At 39.3% G+C, this 17,294-nt stretch overlaps 2 protein-coding genes across 2 annotated transcripts in view; one reads left to right on the plus strand and one right to left on the minus strand.

Annotated features, from left to right (window-relative positions):
• The window catches only part of LOC136826979 (dynein axonemal heavy chain 2-like), a 35,893-nt gene extending 27,341 nt beyond the window's left edge, over positions 1-8,552 (minus strand). The window contains exons 1-8 of the mRNA XM_067084598.1: positions 7,949-8,552; positions 7,418-7,520; positions 6,217-6,347; positions 5,736-5,864; positions 4,299-4,591; positions 2,468-2,581; positions 1,513-1,637; positions 625-788 (exon numbers count right to left, since the gene is read on the minus strand). Of these exons, the coding sequence (XP_066940699.1) occupies positions 625-788; positions 1,513-1,637; positions 2,468-2,581; positions 4,299-4,591; positions 5,736-5,864; positions 6,217-6,347; positions 7,418-7,520; positions 7,949-7,995 (1,106 nt within the window). The 5' untranslated portion in view covers positions 7,996-8,552. The remainder of the gene's footprint in view (positions 1-624; positions 789-1,512; positions 1,638-2,467; positions 2,582-4,298; positions 4,592-5,735; positions 5,865-6,216; positions 6,348-7,417; positions 7,521-7,948) is intronic.
• Positions 8,553-12,119: 3,567 nt separating this feature from the next.
• Positions 12,120-13,238, plus strand: LOC136826527 (uncharacterized). The gene has a single exon (XM_067083711.1). The coding sequence runs from the start codon at positions 12,181-12,183 to the stop codon at positions 12,898-12,900; it is 720 nt and encodes a 239-aa protein (XP_066939812.1). The 5' UTR covers positions 12,120-12,180; the 3' UTR covers positions 12,901-13,238.
• The last annotated feature ends 4,056 nt before the right edge of the window (positions 13,239-17,294 follow it).

Genomic DNA, 17,294 nt, shown 5'->3' on the forward strand with positions numbered 1-17,294 from the left:
AGGACGGAGCACTTATCAGTTATAATTCCCCTTAGATTTAAGTTATCCCCAAAGTATAGTGAATTGGATAATGAATGGTATTTGTGGTTTAACATTTGTGAACGGTAAGAGACTCTATAACCTAATTAGATGAAATTTTCAATAATCCAGTTACTACATAATAGTGGACTTTCCTCCAAAAAGGATAATCTTTGTCCATTTTAAATGGAAGGAAGGAATATAGAATTTAGGCCAAAGGCCAAGCGCTGGGACCTATGAGGTCATTCAGCGCTTAAAGGGAAATTGAGAGTAGAAAGGTTTGACAGGTGCAACAGGAGGAAAATCTCGCAGCTGCACTATGAAACAATTGTTAGGAGAAGGTGGATAACAAGATGGAAGGAAGAGATTACGAATGGAGGTACAGTAAAAGGAATGAAAGGGGTACGGCTAGGGGCCGAAGGGACGCTGCAAAGAACCTCAAGTAATGCCTACAGTGCAACGCACGCACTAACTCCCCTACGGGGCCATTATAAATAGTTCCTGATCTCTGGTCAAATTCTAAGCTAACACCAACACGAACAGAGGTACATTCTGGAGACCCTTAAATCCAAGAAAACAAAACTGTCTACTTCTTCTTCTTCTTACGGTTTGTGGTAGTACTCGGAGTGAGTCCAGATGATCCTGAGGAGAGCCAAGACGTCGTACATGTGTTCAGTCAGCGCCTGTACAGTGTCTGTGTACAGAAGATCCAGGAGGTGTTCCATGTGTGACAGCTGACCGCCTGTCTCTCGCAGGCGCTTCTGAGACATCTGGAAGAGTCAAGTTTACATAAGGAAATGGGGAGGGACTTCTTTTTACATTTACGTTCGACTGAAGAAAACTAACAACTATTAATTATTATTATTATTATTATTATTATTATTATTATTATTATTAGTCTTCATCTTCCCATTTTCATCTTTGGTTTCAATAAATGAAACTGGTTAGGGAAGTACCTTATGAGCTGGTAATTAATTGCCATAAATATTTTTGTCTTTAACCTGTTTTTCAAGGTCAAATGTTAATTCAAAGGTCAACATTTCGTTTTCAATTATTTTTTATAAACTTGGGGTTAGTGGTCCTTTTTCCAATATATCTCTGCCTTGACCTAAATTTCAAGGTTGAAAGTCATTTTAAAGACATATACAGTATACATATATACACATATTATATAATAAACATACCCATCCATATCATACACCATACAAAGCATACACAACTCTCTTCTGTATCATTCCTCACATTAGGCCTAAGTACCCATCATGGAATGGAATATAGAGTTTAGGCCAAAGGCCAATCACTGGGACCTATGAGGTCATTCAACGCTGGAAAGGAAACTGAGAGTAGGTAGGTCTGAGAGGTGTAACAGGAGGAAAACCTCGCTGTTGCACGATGAAATAATTGTTAGGAGAGGGTGGATAGCGAGACGGAAGAAATATAATATGAATGGAGGTACAGTAAAAGGAACGAAAGGGGTTGCATTAATTTTGTTACCTCGAGATTGTCCAGGGCCTCCTTCAGGAGGATGACGACGGGAGAACTCTGAGATGCCAAGAAGGTCGTGACTTTCCGAACTCCGGAAGTGTTGACGATGGCCGTGAGTTCTTCCAGGGCCGCTCCTGCGGGTATGAGCGAATGAGTTATGGAAATTAGGCTACAAAGCCAAGCGCTGGGGCACTTTCCGCCATTCAGTGCTCGAGACAGTGACAAGGGCGAGTTAGAGTGGTTGGACAGAAAGGTAAAGAGATCCAGTGAAAAATGAGATGGAGTACAAGGATCGAAAGTTGGAACTGGGAGAAAACCCCACAGGCACATTAAGAAGCAATAGTCAGAGAGGGTGGATAGCAAAACTGATGAAAGGAAGAAATGAAAATGGAGGTAAAGCAAAAGGCTGAAAAGCGGGTGTAATTATTGGCCGAAGGACGCTGCGAACACCCTTTGGTAAAGTCTACTGCGTACCACGTGAGGTGCTCTGACAGCACGGCCCCCCTCCCCCCGTCCCTCCGCCAAGGGCTATTTACGGGGCCATCAAGCATTACAAATTAGCCATTTGCTCAGCCGAGGGAGAGCCCTGCAATATCGTAAACCGATCGCTCTGGACATTTTTTATTGCAAAGGTACATATGCTATCGGAAATACCGTCAATATATAGAACTGAACTGAATATAGAATTTAGGCCAAAGACCAAGCACTGGGACTTATGAGGTAATTCAGCGCTGGAAAGAACAATGAAATAATTGTTAGGAGAGGGTGGAGAGCAAGATGGAAGAAAAATAATATGAAAGGAGGTACAGTAAAAGGAATGAAAGGGGTTGCAGCTAGGGGTCAAAGGGACGCTGCAAAGAACCTTTAGTAATGCCTACAGTGCACCCCGTGAGGCGCACTGACGGCACTACCCCCCTATTCTGTCTACTGATAACTATGATAAAAATGACTCGAGACCACTCACCCTTACTGGAGAGTTGTCTGATCTCATGAAGAAGACCCAGTTCCAGGGGGGAAGAGGCCTCCCCTTGTTCGAAGATGAAGGCGTGGATCTGCTCCACCCAGTGCAATACCAGCTCTGTCATTTGAAATGGAAGTAGACAGAGACGTAATCGAATCAGCAGAGGGAATCCGATCAGTGAATAAAATTGCAAAGAGAAACTTACAATATCAGAGTTATAGGTTCAGAAACGTTTCGATCTCTCTCTGTGCAGCCGTTAAGGTATTGTTTTAATTTTTATTTCTTTGTTTATTTATGCTATACGTGGGTCAGTAATTTGATATGGAGGTAAACAACTCAGGAATATATATTATCATGCAGATGATGATACAGGTTTAAGAGGGCAACGATGCAGGAGATACAAGTAAACAAATCTAACAAAATGGAAATTTCCAAATTAGAAATAGCAAATTAGCATTCACAATGAAATAATATTTTTCTGCTGTTTTAGCTCAAGATACATTCTAATTCATCCTTTATTATGTGGTTAAAAGGGCCATCAACTGCCATGATCAGATATTATGAAACCACAGCTAATATGCGCATGGATGCAAATTCCTGAGATGTATGCTAATATTGCACCAATCCCGGTTTCTGGCCATGATATTCCACTGGATTTTGGGTGTGGGAAACATGATGAGATTATCATCAAGAAAATTCTATGGCTAGTTTTTAAGATATGGCATCCCGCTTTTTTCAGGGAAAGGTCTTGGTACTCGGTTACACCTCGGGAAAATGCCGCCCGGATCAGTAGGTCCATGACGTCACTTAGGGAACCACTTTGTCAGGATTTGTACGAGCACTCAAAAGGAAAATGAAGAAGACACGTGACCTGTTAATCAGGCGTAGCCAGAAATTGCGTTTATTCCACTCTGAAAGCATTATTGGCAACCTAGTCACTATTACAGCAGTAACTGTTGGTATAATTAGGATGTAGCCCGTAATTTGGAAGTGGGCTTAAAAAAATACCCTTCTCGGCAAATTACCGTATACGTTGATTATAAGCTTGGTTTACACGATGCAGTTTCTCTTGTCATGAGTGCATATATAATGTACAAGGAAAAGAAAACAAAATACAAAGAATAGGCGCCAATAATCTGTCAAGAGTGAGATATGCACCATTTCAAAAGTAGGAAATGACGTAAAGAGGGGCAGTTAGACATATATATTATCTTGTTAGTGCACTCAAAGATTTAAAATGAGAGATAGAGGATTACAGAGCTGGAGGAAAGATTAACATGTATAGAGCAAAAAAACTGAAACAGTGATGGAATGAAAGGGGAAAAATATGAGAGAGAGAGAGAGAGAGAGAGAGAGAGAGAGAGAGAGAGAGAGAGAGAGAGAGAGAGATCTTTTAAGAAAGTAAACATACTGACTTTCCTCTTTACATGATCAAATGATATATTAATTTTGCCCTCTCCGATCCTCAAGATATGTTGTAAATTATCACCACAGGAACGATAAAACTAAAATAAATATACTTTGCGTTTTTCAGTACATTAAAAACCAAACAAATCAATCGTAAATGAAACCTAACATCTGAAAAATTAAAGTAGTCTGCGTTAACTTTCAAACCGCCTTTTACAACTACTGACGAAGTAAGTTTCCTTTTCTGATTTTGATATCAATCATTTACCCAACTTTTCTAGTACGCCTAGACCTACCGTGACTGGTGTTCCACAGAGCAGGGTTCTGGGACTTTTACTGTTATTAATCTTCAACCTGCATCTCAAAACTGGTATTAAAAAATATTAATGTGTATAAGTCAAAGCAGAGACAGTTGACCATATCTGACCTTCGGTCCTGCTGAGGAAAGCCACGTCGAGGGGCAAAGCCTTCATCTTCTCGAGGTTGTCAGGCAGCGCTACAGCATCTCCGGGGATGAAGAGAAGCGGGCAGCCCTTAGCATTACCGACATGGTACACCAGCTGCGCTCCTAAGAGGTTTAGCAATCGAGGGAGATCCGTCAGGGAGTTGTAATGTTCCCTGGCAGGAGGCTTCGAGGGCGTGGATAGAAGGATCGGATGGTAGATCTCCAGGAGGAAGTGCTGGACTGACACCGGGTCGCTGGTTTCCAGCGAGCCGTAGCTGGAACGGTGAACGGGAGAACATTAATTTAGCAACGAAAATGTTGTGGGGTCAGCTTCCTAACTTTCATTTCCTCTCTCTCTCTCTCTCTCTCTCTCTCTCATACAAGTTTCCTAGCAATTTTACTCGCTTTCTTTCTTGGTAATAATATAGTAAATTATTTCTCTTGGAATACCATATCTTAATATCTGTAAGAACTCTCTCTCTCTCTCTCATACAAATTTCCTAACTATTTTACTCGCTTTCTTTCTTGGTAATAATATAATAAATCATTTCCTCCTGAAAATCATATCTTGATATCTGCGCTCTCTCTCTCTCTCTCTCTCTCTCTCTCTCTCTCTCTCTCTCTCTCTCTCTCTCTCTCTCTCATACAAACTTCCTAACTATTTTACTCGCATTCTTTCTTAGTAATAATATAGTATATCATTTCTCCTGGAAAGCATGTCTTAATATCTGTTCTCTCTCTCTCTTCTCTCTCTCTCTCTCTCTCTCTCTCTCTCTCTCTCTCTCTCTCTCTCTCTCACACACATACAGATTTCCTAACAATTTTACTCGCTTTCTTTCTTGGTAATAATATAGTAAATCATTTCTCCTGGAAATCATAGCTTAATATCTGAACTCTCTCTCTCTCTCTCTCTCTCTCTCTCTCTCTCTCTCTCTCTCTCTCTCTCTCTCTCTCTCTCTCTCTCTCTCTCACTGCGTTGAACTAAGAACGGGTCTATGCCCATGTCTTTCAGTCAAATTTTCATGATGCATAATTGAAATTAAATGTCTATTACGTACGACACAGGTTAATGACATGTACATACCAAAAAAATAAATCCAGCATTAAAAGAAATATTTTCCCTTTTTTCTACTGTCAAAATAAATATTATCATAAATTTCAAAGACGACCAGAGGACTCCTTATATCAACATTGGTTATATGCATAACGTCACAGCGAAGGCGCAACAGCGTTACGAAATTTTGTAATGCATGTACACTCTTCAATTTTTTATTAATATATCTGGTATCTATTTTGAAACTAAATCCCAGATCATTAACATGCAAGTTTAAATATAGACTAATTAATTAATTAGTTAATGAATAAATAAATAAATGGAATATCATTCATATTGACTACCTGAGGCCAGCAAATCCTTACCTAACACATTTCTTGAAATTCTTGGCCGTGATCTTGACTTCCACATCCAGTTTCAAGAAATACCAAACTAGGCCTACGCCCACTGCGGGTAGGCTTAGTGTCACGGCCAGGCGAGATCTGTGGGCGCTCCTGTTGAAGAAAGATGTTGATTAACGCTGTTTAAAGAAAATTATTAATCCTTATTTGTGATACCTTTTTAGTAATAAATAAGTAAATTTGGATTTAAAAGGATTAATCTTTTTAAAGGAAAATTAATAGGCCTATCTTTTATATACATTCTGCATTTCTACTACAAAACTCCCAGACTCTTTTATAACCATGCGAAAAAAATGGAGGTTAGGTCTAGAGATTTAAGTGGTTGAGAAAGAAGCATGCTACAAGACTCAAGGCTCCAGTAGTGAAAGCAGCCCAGTACGGAAAAAAAATATTAAAGTAAAGAACACGTATGAGAGAACTAACATAGACCAACAAAATATCCTACCTGACGACATAGCAGCACAGAAGACGTTCCTTTTCCTCCCTGAGGAATGAAGTCGCCAGGGAAAAGTGATGTGGGGTCCATGTGAGGTGTTTTTTGTCCGGCAAGCACGTGATGGTTTCAATCACTTCAAGCTAATGAAATAATCTCAGTTTATGATAATCATAAACCAAAGCATCTTCAAGGAAAATATATCAATAATGATAAGATATTATAAGGTACGTTAGACTGACTACTTATAATGTAGTGACAAATATTTTTGGGATTACTTAGTTTACAAATAAATTAGCAGATATTTACCTTTGTCTTTTGCAAAGTAAGCTAAATCATCAGCATGGTTACAATCCTTTTCGAAAAAAAATTGTATTGTCCCTGTTTATAGGTTTAAACTTTTACAGAATTTGAGGCAAATACGATTTTTGGCGTGCAAAATAATTTTCCCTGCCATGAAAACGAAATGGGTAAACTCCCTCTCTTTCTCTCGTTTATATGGGTCTTGAAAGTGCAGTACAATTACACTGAAGAATGATGTTAACATGGAGCTGTACAAGATCTGCTGAGTCATCAGCAGCAACAGCCAGGTTAGCCCTCGTACTAGTCTGAGTTGAAAGAAGACTTGGGCGCTGATCATAAGAGTATATATGTTAATATTTTCAATATATAACTTTGCTTTGTAAGGTCCAAGATATCTTTACATGGACAAGCTACTTGCATGTGAGTAGATAGAGTAACTTTGGATGGGTAAACACAAGATAATTTTGCATGAATGCATGATTATAGACATAATAAATTTACATGAAATTACTCACGATAACTTTGAATGGGTATACTAGAGATAACTTTACATGAGTAAAGCTAAAATAACTTTACGTGAGTGCAGCCAAAATAACTTCGCATGAACATAGCCTAGACACCTTTGCATAACAAGTGACTCGATTTCGCTTTTATCCTGTGCATGACACTAATTTCTGATAATAGGTAATGGATTACACCGAACGTTTTATACCACGCAAATTGGCGTTACAGCGACCATGGTCAATAATGACTTTTTTGCAACGATAGGCCTATACTTATTTGTCAAGGGTAGAACCAGTTTAACTTTGAATAAATTAAACTACAACAACTTTAAACTGATATACCAAAGATGTAACAGCTTGTGTTTATTTAAAATAATAACTGTATGAGAGGCGAAGACTTAACTTACCGCCTCCGCCAGTAACTCCGCCTCGAGAGCAGCTTCCTGGGCGGCTCGGTGAGCTTCCTCGTCGAACTCCTCCTCCTCCTCTTCCTCTTCCTCTTCTTCCTCACTAGGAAAGTAAGGCAAAGAGGTTAGCTTTCATCGTTCTACCCTGTACATCATTTACTTTACACCTGGGCCTTTGACTTGTATATTTCAGGCTTAGAACAGATTTGCAACTATTCTCAGGCCACTTGCGGGATTCTAAAGTTCTACATTAAAAGAAAACGAGGTTAGGAGTGAAAAAAAGGCGAAAAATATTGAAGTTGGAGAAGCAATAATTATTAACAGAAAGAAAACGATTACTGCGGAAACAGACGTATTAATGCCTGTGTAACTACGATTTTTTCCCCTTAATCCACTTGTATTGACTGAATAGCATTTATGTTTCATTCTAAGCTTCCACTTGTCCTTGCACCTCCCTAATCTTCAGAGGAAACTATACTTCACGACAGAAAGAAAAATAACACTGCAGACATGAAGCCATAAAATACTCACGTTTCCTGCCCTCCGTAGGCGGGGCCTTCTTCATCTGGCATCTCCATGTTGAAAGGGTTTTACAAGGACTGTCTCTGTTGCTTGCTATTTTATCAAATTCCTCCCGCAAGTAAATATTAAAAACCCTCAGTCCAACACCAAATGGATGTTTTTCTCTTTTCTAAGATACCCGTAATAATTTCATCTTCATGTGTAAGATATTGTACCAGTTTATTATGAACAGATGCATATTGAAGCGAAACATTTTGATTCACTTCCTGTCTTCTAAGGGCTAAGCACCTTATCACATATCTCATAGAATTTGGTTAGTTCACACATCTTTTTCAAGTCATGTTGGTCTTTAGACTTATCTCTTTGACATCATAACTATTTCTTGTCGCTTAGTGTGATGTCGTGTCCTGGCTTGAGCCTAGCCCAAGCCCATCCAATAATTTCATCGGGGAATAATTGTCAGTTTCATGATCACTGAAAAAAACGCATAGAGCCCACTGATTACATACGACTTTGCCAAAAGTTGCACTTTATTGCACTGTCTTGAAACACACCAGGATCTAAGTAGGTGACAGGTTCGCTGTTACCACTGAGTGCACTCGCATGCTTGTTTACCTTCCGTGATTTAAAACTATGGTAAAACATTTTTCTATTAAAAGAAACAGTTGTTTAATCCCAGTTAGCCAAAGTGCCAAGCAAGATTTAAAAAAAAATCTTATTTATTATTTTAATTATCAATTAGTGTATAAAACTTTGCAGATGGCGTGAAAACGTAACAAAATGAACGCAAAATTATAATCTTAAAAATGTATAGCCACTGGCTGTGTCACAGCGTCAACTGTTACCATAGCAACGGCGTCCATAACAACCGCCGTTTCCCCATCATCCTGTTATTACCGTTCCATTATTCGTACTTTTCAAAATGTTTTGATATGGTTTTGCACATTACTTTCGCCAAGAAACACTATTTTCCCCAAAAATATTACTGTTAGCTCCTGATAATGACTTCATTCGAAGTTTCGGTTAAACCAGAAAAACGACATAAGGCCGCAGACAGGATTATGCTCACACCTACGCACTAAGAATACAAACAAAAAACGCACGGACACAGACACACAAATAGTATATATATATATATATATATATATATATATATATATATATATATATATATATATATATATATATATATATAGGGTCTAGGTTTACTGATAAGAAAGGGACTAAGAACATGCAATTCAAATTTAATTGATTATTAATTAAAAAAGACGGCTACTCTACTTGTTTTATTTTCTCACAAAAATTATCGAAGAATTAGACATATAGTAAGTTTTTCCTATGAAAATAGTTACGTTTAACAAATGTGAACGACGGCAACTTGCGGGCGATCACAGTCTAGACATGGTTTGAAATTATCAACAATCGATGAATATTTCATGATTCAGGCTGCAGCGAATACGTCATCCCGTTCCCCGGCCCAACCGTCCCGCCCCCCCTGCCCCCACCACCCTACCATGTCTTCAAAGTTCAAAGTTATTATCTACTAAGGAAAAGATATTGAAACAATAAGGCTCATGATTTATTGTAAAAATATACTAATAACTTACAGCCAAGGGGCAATGTCCTGAGACAGTTCAAAGCTTAAGACTATGTTTAGTCTTATTGGCCTAGTGGTTAAGTCAGCCTTGTAAGAATGAGTCAATAACGGCGTCATTTTCGAAGATAAACATTTGCAGTTATCAGCTTAATGGTAAATGCATCCGTTACGATAATGATTTAACGAATAATTATATATACACACACATTATTTATAACATACAATTTTTATGCCTACTGCATGGGGTGAAAACTTGACGGGCAAGACGTTCTAATATTTCAGCTTAGGACGGTACTGTCTACAGCGCCAAAACAAATTTATGAGTAACTCATTTGCACCCGGAATTTAGTCAAATATGAAAGTTAAAAAGCGGTCAAAACAAGATCGCCTGAAAGTTTTTCTTGAACACTTGTGAACAGAAAACAGATGTGCAGAAGCCCCTCCCATGAACGTTAATGTACACTTGTGTGGCCTCATTCTAGCTTACCAAATGTGTCTAATGGGCTTAAGTTATATACGTACGCTTAAGTTTAAACTTCTTAAGTATAAATTAAGCCCTATAAAACCGGGCAACTAATAGCATTGCTGAACCTTGCGAAACTTACGAGACCCTCATTAAAGACAGATAAATTTCATAAATAAATATCGACAAAAATAATTACTGAAATGCTAAATACATGAGGAACTTACGTACAAATGAAATTTAGAATGTCGAGCCGAGCACTGAGGCGCTTTCGCTCATTCGGCGCTCAGTGCAATGAGCGCGGTGGGGGGGGGGGGCGGGAATTGGAGTGGTTGAACAGCAAAATAAAGCGATCCAGAAAATAAACATGAAGGGCAAGGATCTCGAAGTAGAAAGTTAAGTATATCTTAGTTTAACCAGACCACTGAGCTGGTTAATAGCTCTCCCAGGGCTGGCCCGAAGGATTAGATTTATTTTACGTGGCTAAGAACCAACTGGTTACCTAGCAACGGGACCTACAGCTTGTTGTGGAATCCGAACCACATTATGACGAGAAATGAATTTCTATCACCAAAAATAAAATCCTCTAATTCTTTATTGGCCGCTCGGAGAGTCGAACGCTGGGCCAACAGGTGCTAGCCGAAAGCTCTACCCACCCATCCAATGAAGAACTATCTCGAAGTAGAACTGGGTGGAAATCACGTAGTTGCACAAAGAAAGAATAGTTAGAGAGGACGGACAGCAAGACTGAAGAAAGGAAGCGGGAATGGAGTTAAAGTAAAAGGCTAAATGAGTGAGCGCAGCTAAGGCTTGAAGGAACTCTGAAAACACCCTTTAGTAATTCCTACAGTGCGCCACGTGAGGTTCGCTGACGGCACTACCCCCTTTACGGGGACAGCAGACATGGTGACTAGCCACATTTATAGCTTGTGTTCACTTGCCTGGATGAAGGTGTTAACAACATACAACCCACTCCAAGCTGATCATTAACTAAAGCATATCTGAATCATGCAATCTGCTTTCAGTGTTCTCTGTCAGAAAGTTGTTCTCTTGTCATCAGGAGTGACGCGGTCAGAGTATATGTTATGCTCCAAGAATTTCTCTTTATATCGGTGCAAATGTTTGTGTGCCATTAGCATGATTGTCCATATTACCAGCGAAAAGGTTAGATGGAAATGTTATTCCATTGGCGTCTTCAATTTGACCTCTGAGATGAGATGTCTGTTCACAGTCTCTAATTCCATATCTAGGTTCTTGGATTTCAAGGCAATTGGTATCTACGGTGCGTGTGCAATGATATTGAATGTACTTATGATTAGAAATGCATTGAATGCTTTACTGATTATATACCGTTTTCTTTTTTTGGCATCAGTAATTGAAATAACTAAAAATCTGTGACTGGTTGGTACTCTTCACAGCAACGAAGCTAAATGTGAACATGCAAGATCTTTTATTTCATGCAAATGTATATATGCATTCCATGCAAGTACCTATCCATAATTGGGATCTTATTTTGTACTAGGGTTAAAAAGTAATTATGAATCATCAATTAAGCTAAATTCTTAATATGATTAAAAGAGTCTATGACTTTCATAAGATTTATCTTATGAATTATTGTTTTTGTTTCGAGTTAGCTCTAAGGACACACCCCTTTACACACACTATGAATGGCAGTTACTACGACTGCTATGATTGGCTATACCTTCTGCTGAAACTAAAGTTTCTCTTGCTCATTATAGCTAAAGCCCTTCTTTCCTTTGTAAGGTTCATAAGCGAGATCAAAACCGTTTCAGATCGAAGATTAGTGTCATCCACTTGAAGAGAACCTTATCTTCTGAACATGTGCTCAGGAAAGTTACTGTCATTATTAGACAGAGCAGTCAATATGGTAATGAATCCATAGATTTTGCAATAACAACCTTGGCGACCTGGCACTGCAATCTAGAATGCATTCATCTTTCTCATTACAAATCTATTTTGACTGGAGTGCATACCAAATCATGCTTATTCCTGTACACACCCAAATTACAGGGCACAGAATAATCCATTTACATGTCAACACCAAGGGCCCTGCTATATAATGGGGTGAGATCTCGCTGTCATTCTCAGAGCTAGCTTGACATTCAGAGACTAAATCTGCAGTATCTCTCCTCGAGTTCTCACAATCACCATCAAGCAAAGATGTTGGAGCCGAGAAGACGTTCAGTTTTCGTCATCGTTCTGAGTCTTCTCCATCTTGTCTCCTCGGAGCCTAGGTCTCCCTTGACCAACAGAACATCAGACATGAAACTGGCAATGCCTCTGACCAAGTCTTCTCTGGTCAAGCTTCTGTCATCATGGATGCCGAATGCACCGGAAAAGTTGGCAAAAAGAGATGGCCTTACTGTACCCTTGCACTTGCCTTCTCTAGAACCCCCCGGCCAATGGCTTCAAGGAGAGTACTGCTCATTTACAGAGGTCATCCTCGAGCACTTCAGGCACTATGTATCTTTGCCCACTACCATCTTCAGCAACCTGCGAGGACCCAACGAGGTGTGTGACCACCTCAACGTCGACAAGGTCTCCATAGAACTCGACAGCCACCAAGAACTCATACCCACTTGGCTGAGAGATGCCACACTCATAGGAGAGTGCCCCTGGCAGCTGGTGAAGCGCAAGCTAGACGACGACATGGTTCCTCCCGAAATTCTGGAGGTGAATTGCCTGTGCAATGGTTTCCGGTGCTCGGAGGGAGGCCTTTTCAAGTGCACTCCGGTGACCCAGGAAGTGAAGATGTGGAGAAGCAGCACCTCCAAGAGCTACCTGCTGCAGCTTGACCGTATTCGGGTTACGATTGGCTGCGTCTGCGCCCAACGCCACAGCCCTGAGGCCGGCTTCGTTGACCATGTCGAGATTGACTAACTGTTTTGACCTTGAAGCTTGACCCACCTGTTAAAAGATCCTACTTGGAAAAACCGAGTAGAATTTTCAATGACTTCACGAAATAGGATTCACTGATAAAAAGAATAGATAACTCTAGCTAACTGTGTGAAGCACTGATATTGTAACCACTTATATAATACTCCTCAAGAGGATGTGATAATAGATATAAAGTTGATAGATATAACACATAGCTTTAAGACTCTTTGGAAATGAAAGGACTGTAAGAATTGATGGCATATTGTTGTATCAGGATAAAAAAAAGCAAATGATAAGCTTTCTGTTTAGTCTGATGCTAGGTTGTTCATTCTGAAATAAAACAGATCCAATACATGCTGTAAATAGTTTACTTCTAATCCTCTGCCTAATTTCATCACTAAAAATATTCGTAATATTCAACTCAGTTTGCCTCTACAATAAAATCCAAGAATAACTATTAGTTTGTACATATGCAAACAAGGGTTGCAAATAACTGACTTTGACAATAGGGAAATGGCCTCAACGGCATAATGACAAGATATATAAAGATTGTTTGTATATGTACTTCAGCGCTAAGATATTTCACCACATGTTCACTCCTACCTTTTGAGTCACAGATGAACCCTCTTCCCGGAAAACGTCTACAACATTAGCTGCTTCTTTCACTTGCACATAGGACTCATCAGCATTGTATCAAAACTTCTACACCACATAGGACCCATCAGCATTGTATCAAAACTCCTACACACAATTTGCCATTCATCTCTACTGTACCTCTCTCACACCTCTTACAATGCACCTGTCCACCATGACAAGTAGGAATGTATCATAAATCCGGGGCCAAATAGGAAAACCATATAAATTTCACCCTTATTGGTTGAAATAGAATATGCAAATGGGAGAGAGTCTGGTTTGTGAGAGGTCAAAGAGAGGAAATTAAATTCAAATGCAAAGATGTGGGATAGAGAAAATGGATCTTAACTGGAGTGTGAAACAACAGATGTTTGCAGTTGACACAGGACTGATCAAGGACAGTATATGCAGAGAAAGAAACTGCGCGTGCTAGTGAAAGCGTCTGAAAGTGTTTGCAGAAGGGGAAAGTTGAAAGTCAGTTTCAAAAAATTCAAAATTCAAAAACTTAATTTCGGACACAAACGTCCATTGACAAACATGCACATAAGCATACATAAAAAAACCTTCAAACTCGAAAAGGATGAGACACTCTGAAGAGAATTAGAATCCTCATGGAAGCCAAAGGTTAAACATATGAAGGGGCTGTTGAACCAACTCTCCTTTATGGAAGTGAAGCACAGATGTTAAATGTGAATAAAAAAAAAAAAAGATGAAGATTGTAAGACGATTATGATGTGACATACGGAGACATGAATAGGTGAGATATGTGGAGATACGAGTATGTAAAAGTGGAAAAAAAGTTATTGCAGGTGAAAGGGTGGAATGGAGAGAAGCTTAATATCAAGGAAGTGAGATGATGAGGGCAAGAGAATGATGAATGACGCAATTTGCGTTGGGGAATTCGACGTATATACTTGAGAACCTTCAATGTTTATTTAGCTGTGAATATTGTGGACGCTTCCTGCACAGCCTGTTCCTGACTTATTCAGCAGTGAATGGACGCTGATACGCCAGTGCTTACTTTATTAAAGTGAAGATATTTGAATTTTTCGTAGACGCAGTGACCTCATAAGTTTTCGTTTTCGATTTCCTGACACTTATCTGCCATATGGAAGAAGCCTTCCCTTCCGTGGAGACATGCGCACTCGACACAGGCTAAGTTATGGCGGAGTTGGCTAAAGCTGTCGACAAGAGTACGAGGATATCAAGAAGCTATGCGGCCTTTGTGTCATTAAACCACATTTATATCTGGGTGTATGGTTAAAGTATCCAATCAGGCTCTCACACACTCTCTCTCTCTGAATTTGCGCTGATCTTCAACAATAATTTTAAAGCGAAAAACTGTGCCCTAAACGTATACATATTTATATTTATACATATACATATATGTGTGTATATATACATATATATACAGTATATATATGTCTAACGAGCCATCTAATCTAAACTCTTTTAAATACACGGCAACAAGCGCTAAACAGTCTACAACATTCGTGTTATCCATTTCAGGGAACGAGAGTCATCGTTTTTCTCAAATATCTCTCAAACTAGTTATTTGATCGAAATGGTACTTTGACACAGTGTAAAAGACACCTCCCGCTAATTTTTGGTAATATAGTGCATTGTCAAATGGTGTTAGTTAAGGTGTTTACTCTTCACTTACATGGTGTCGCCAAGGGTCGCCAAACTATGCATTCGAACGTCCTTTATCCCCAGCCTGTCGCCCCCCTACGTCCCTCCCTCCCCCCTCCGCTCCTCATCCCTCCCTCAACCCACTTTCTTGGCCTCCCCGTCTCCGTCTTCCCTTTCCTGTCAATTATATTATGTTGAGTAATGTTGCATGTTATAAATATGTTGGTTTTTTTATATTCTGTGTTCATTTAATTATTGTTATTGTCTTTTCTTAAGTTAGATCAATGGGAGTAGGCTAAAGAGCGTATGACCTTCACTCTATTCACCCAGTAGGCCTATAATGTACCTACTATCACGATCTCTTAAATCTTTTATCTCTCTTATCGACGCGTTGACTACATGTAGGTGAGATAAGGTAACAAAATTAAATCACACAGTTTAACCTACAACCCAGTATATAATTAACACTATAGAGTAGCGAAGGAATTATGAAATCGGTCTCTCTCTCTCCCTCTCACGTGCATTAAGTATATTATCACAGGTTGAAAAGTGATGCAAACAATTGAGAATATCACAGGAACTTGATTCACAGTCTTCGTCACTATCGATGAACAAATCATCCTCGTTATCACTCTCGATGTTGATGATTACGGGATCTACAGGTTTGTGGATGTCATCCGAGAGGGGTTGGGGACCAGTAGGCTACTCATCCTCGAAGGCTCTGGGCCGTCTCGCTCTCCCTCCCACACCTCCCTTGTTGCGATAACACGACAACGATGCTATTAACAGAAAACGCTGGGAAAAATCAACCACTATTATGGTCGTTAAGTCAAACCTCGCTATCCTCTTCATTATGAACTCTGCAGTAGTCTGCGGGCATTGAAAAATATCACGGAAAACGGTATTGTATTGCGTATTGTAAATTACAGAGAGGTATTTTAGGGGGAGAGATCAGAAAAAACAGCGATAAAGAAAGAGTTAGAGAGAGGGAGGGAGGGAGGGTGAGGGACAGAAGGGTTGGGGGATAGCGGACGTTCGTTTGTGTAGATGAGTCCTACTGACTCATGCGACTTTGCCTTTAAAAGTCAAGAGTAAACGCCTTAACTAACACCATTTTGCACTATATTGCGGAAAATTAGCGGGAGGTGTCTTGTACGCTGTGTCAAAGTACCATTTCGATCAAATAATTAGTTTGAAAGATATTTGAGAAAAACGATGACTCGCGGTCCCTGAAATGGATAGTAAACTATGCCCTCCCGCAAAGTCACGGGGGAGAGAGAGAGAGAGAGAGGGAGACGCTATCCCGCAAAGCACCTCGCTACAAGAATATTTTGTGCTAGAGACACGAAATCTGTCTTGGGTTACTATGAACTGCTTATTGCCAATCTTGCAACCGTTTAAATGACTGAAAAAGACAGCAGAATTGACTATATGCTGTTAAGGTCTGAAAATGTAATAAACTAACGATATATCTTGATAACATGATAATAACCTGATCAACAAGGAGGTAACATACCTCATCGTTAATGTTCTTCACGATTATATATATATATATATATATATATATATATATATATATATATATATATATATATATATATATAGATAGATAGATAGATAGACAGATAGGTAGATAGATAGAGATGTATACATATATGATATATATACATATATATATATATTATATATATATATACATATATATATATATATATATATATATATATATATATATATATATATATATATATATTATATAGCTACATCTTCCCAAGCATCCATTCTTTCAAAGCTTTAATATAGATTCATTAATAAGGAATACTGTACTTTGCTTAGCACAGCCTGACAAGGAAGGACAAAGAAATATTGGCCCCTTCCAAAATCCTTTAATTGCACTATTTACCTCTCCCTTTTTCTCTGTAAACATGTGACTGCTGGAAGTGTCTTTGTTTCAGAACGTGGAGCCGTGAGAAGATTAATCTTGGCCAGAGGCGGAATCGAACCAGAGATACGGATTAAGAGAGAGCTGCGGGCCCCGTAGAAGCATGCGGTCTTGATAGCCCATGCTGTGACCCTGAATCAAAATGATGTGCACGCATAGAGGAACGACGCTAGCCCCATCTGGGCAGGAA

The sequence above is a fragment of the Macrobrachium rosenbergii genome, chromosome 41 (assembly GCF_040412425.1).
Source record: "Macrobrachium rosenbergii isolate ZJJX-2024 chromosome 41, ASM4041242v1, whole genome shotgun sequence".
Lineage (NCBI taxonomy): Eukaryota > Metazoa > Arthropoda > Malacostraca > Decapoda > Palaemonidae > Macrobrachium > Macrobrachium rosenbergii.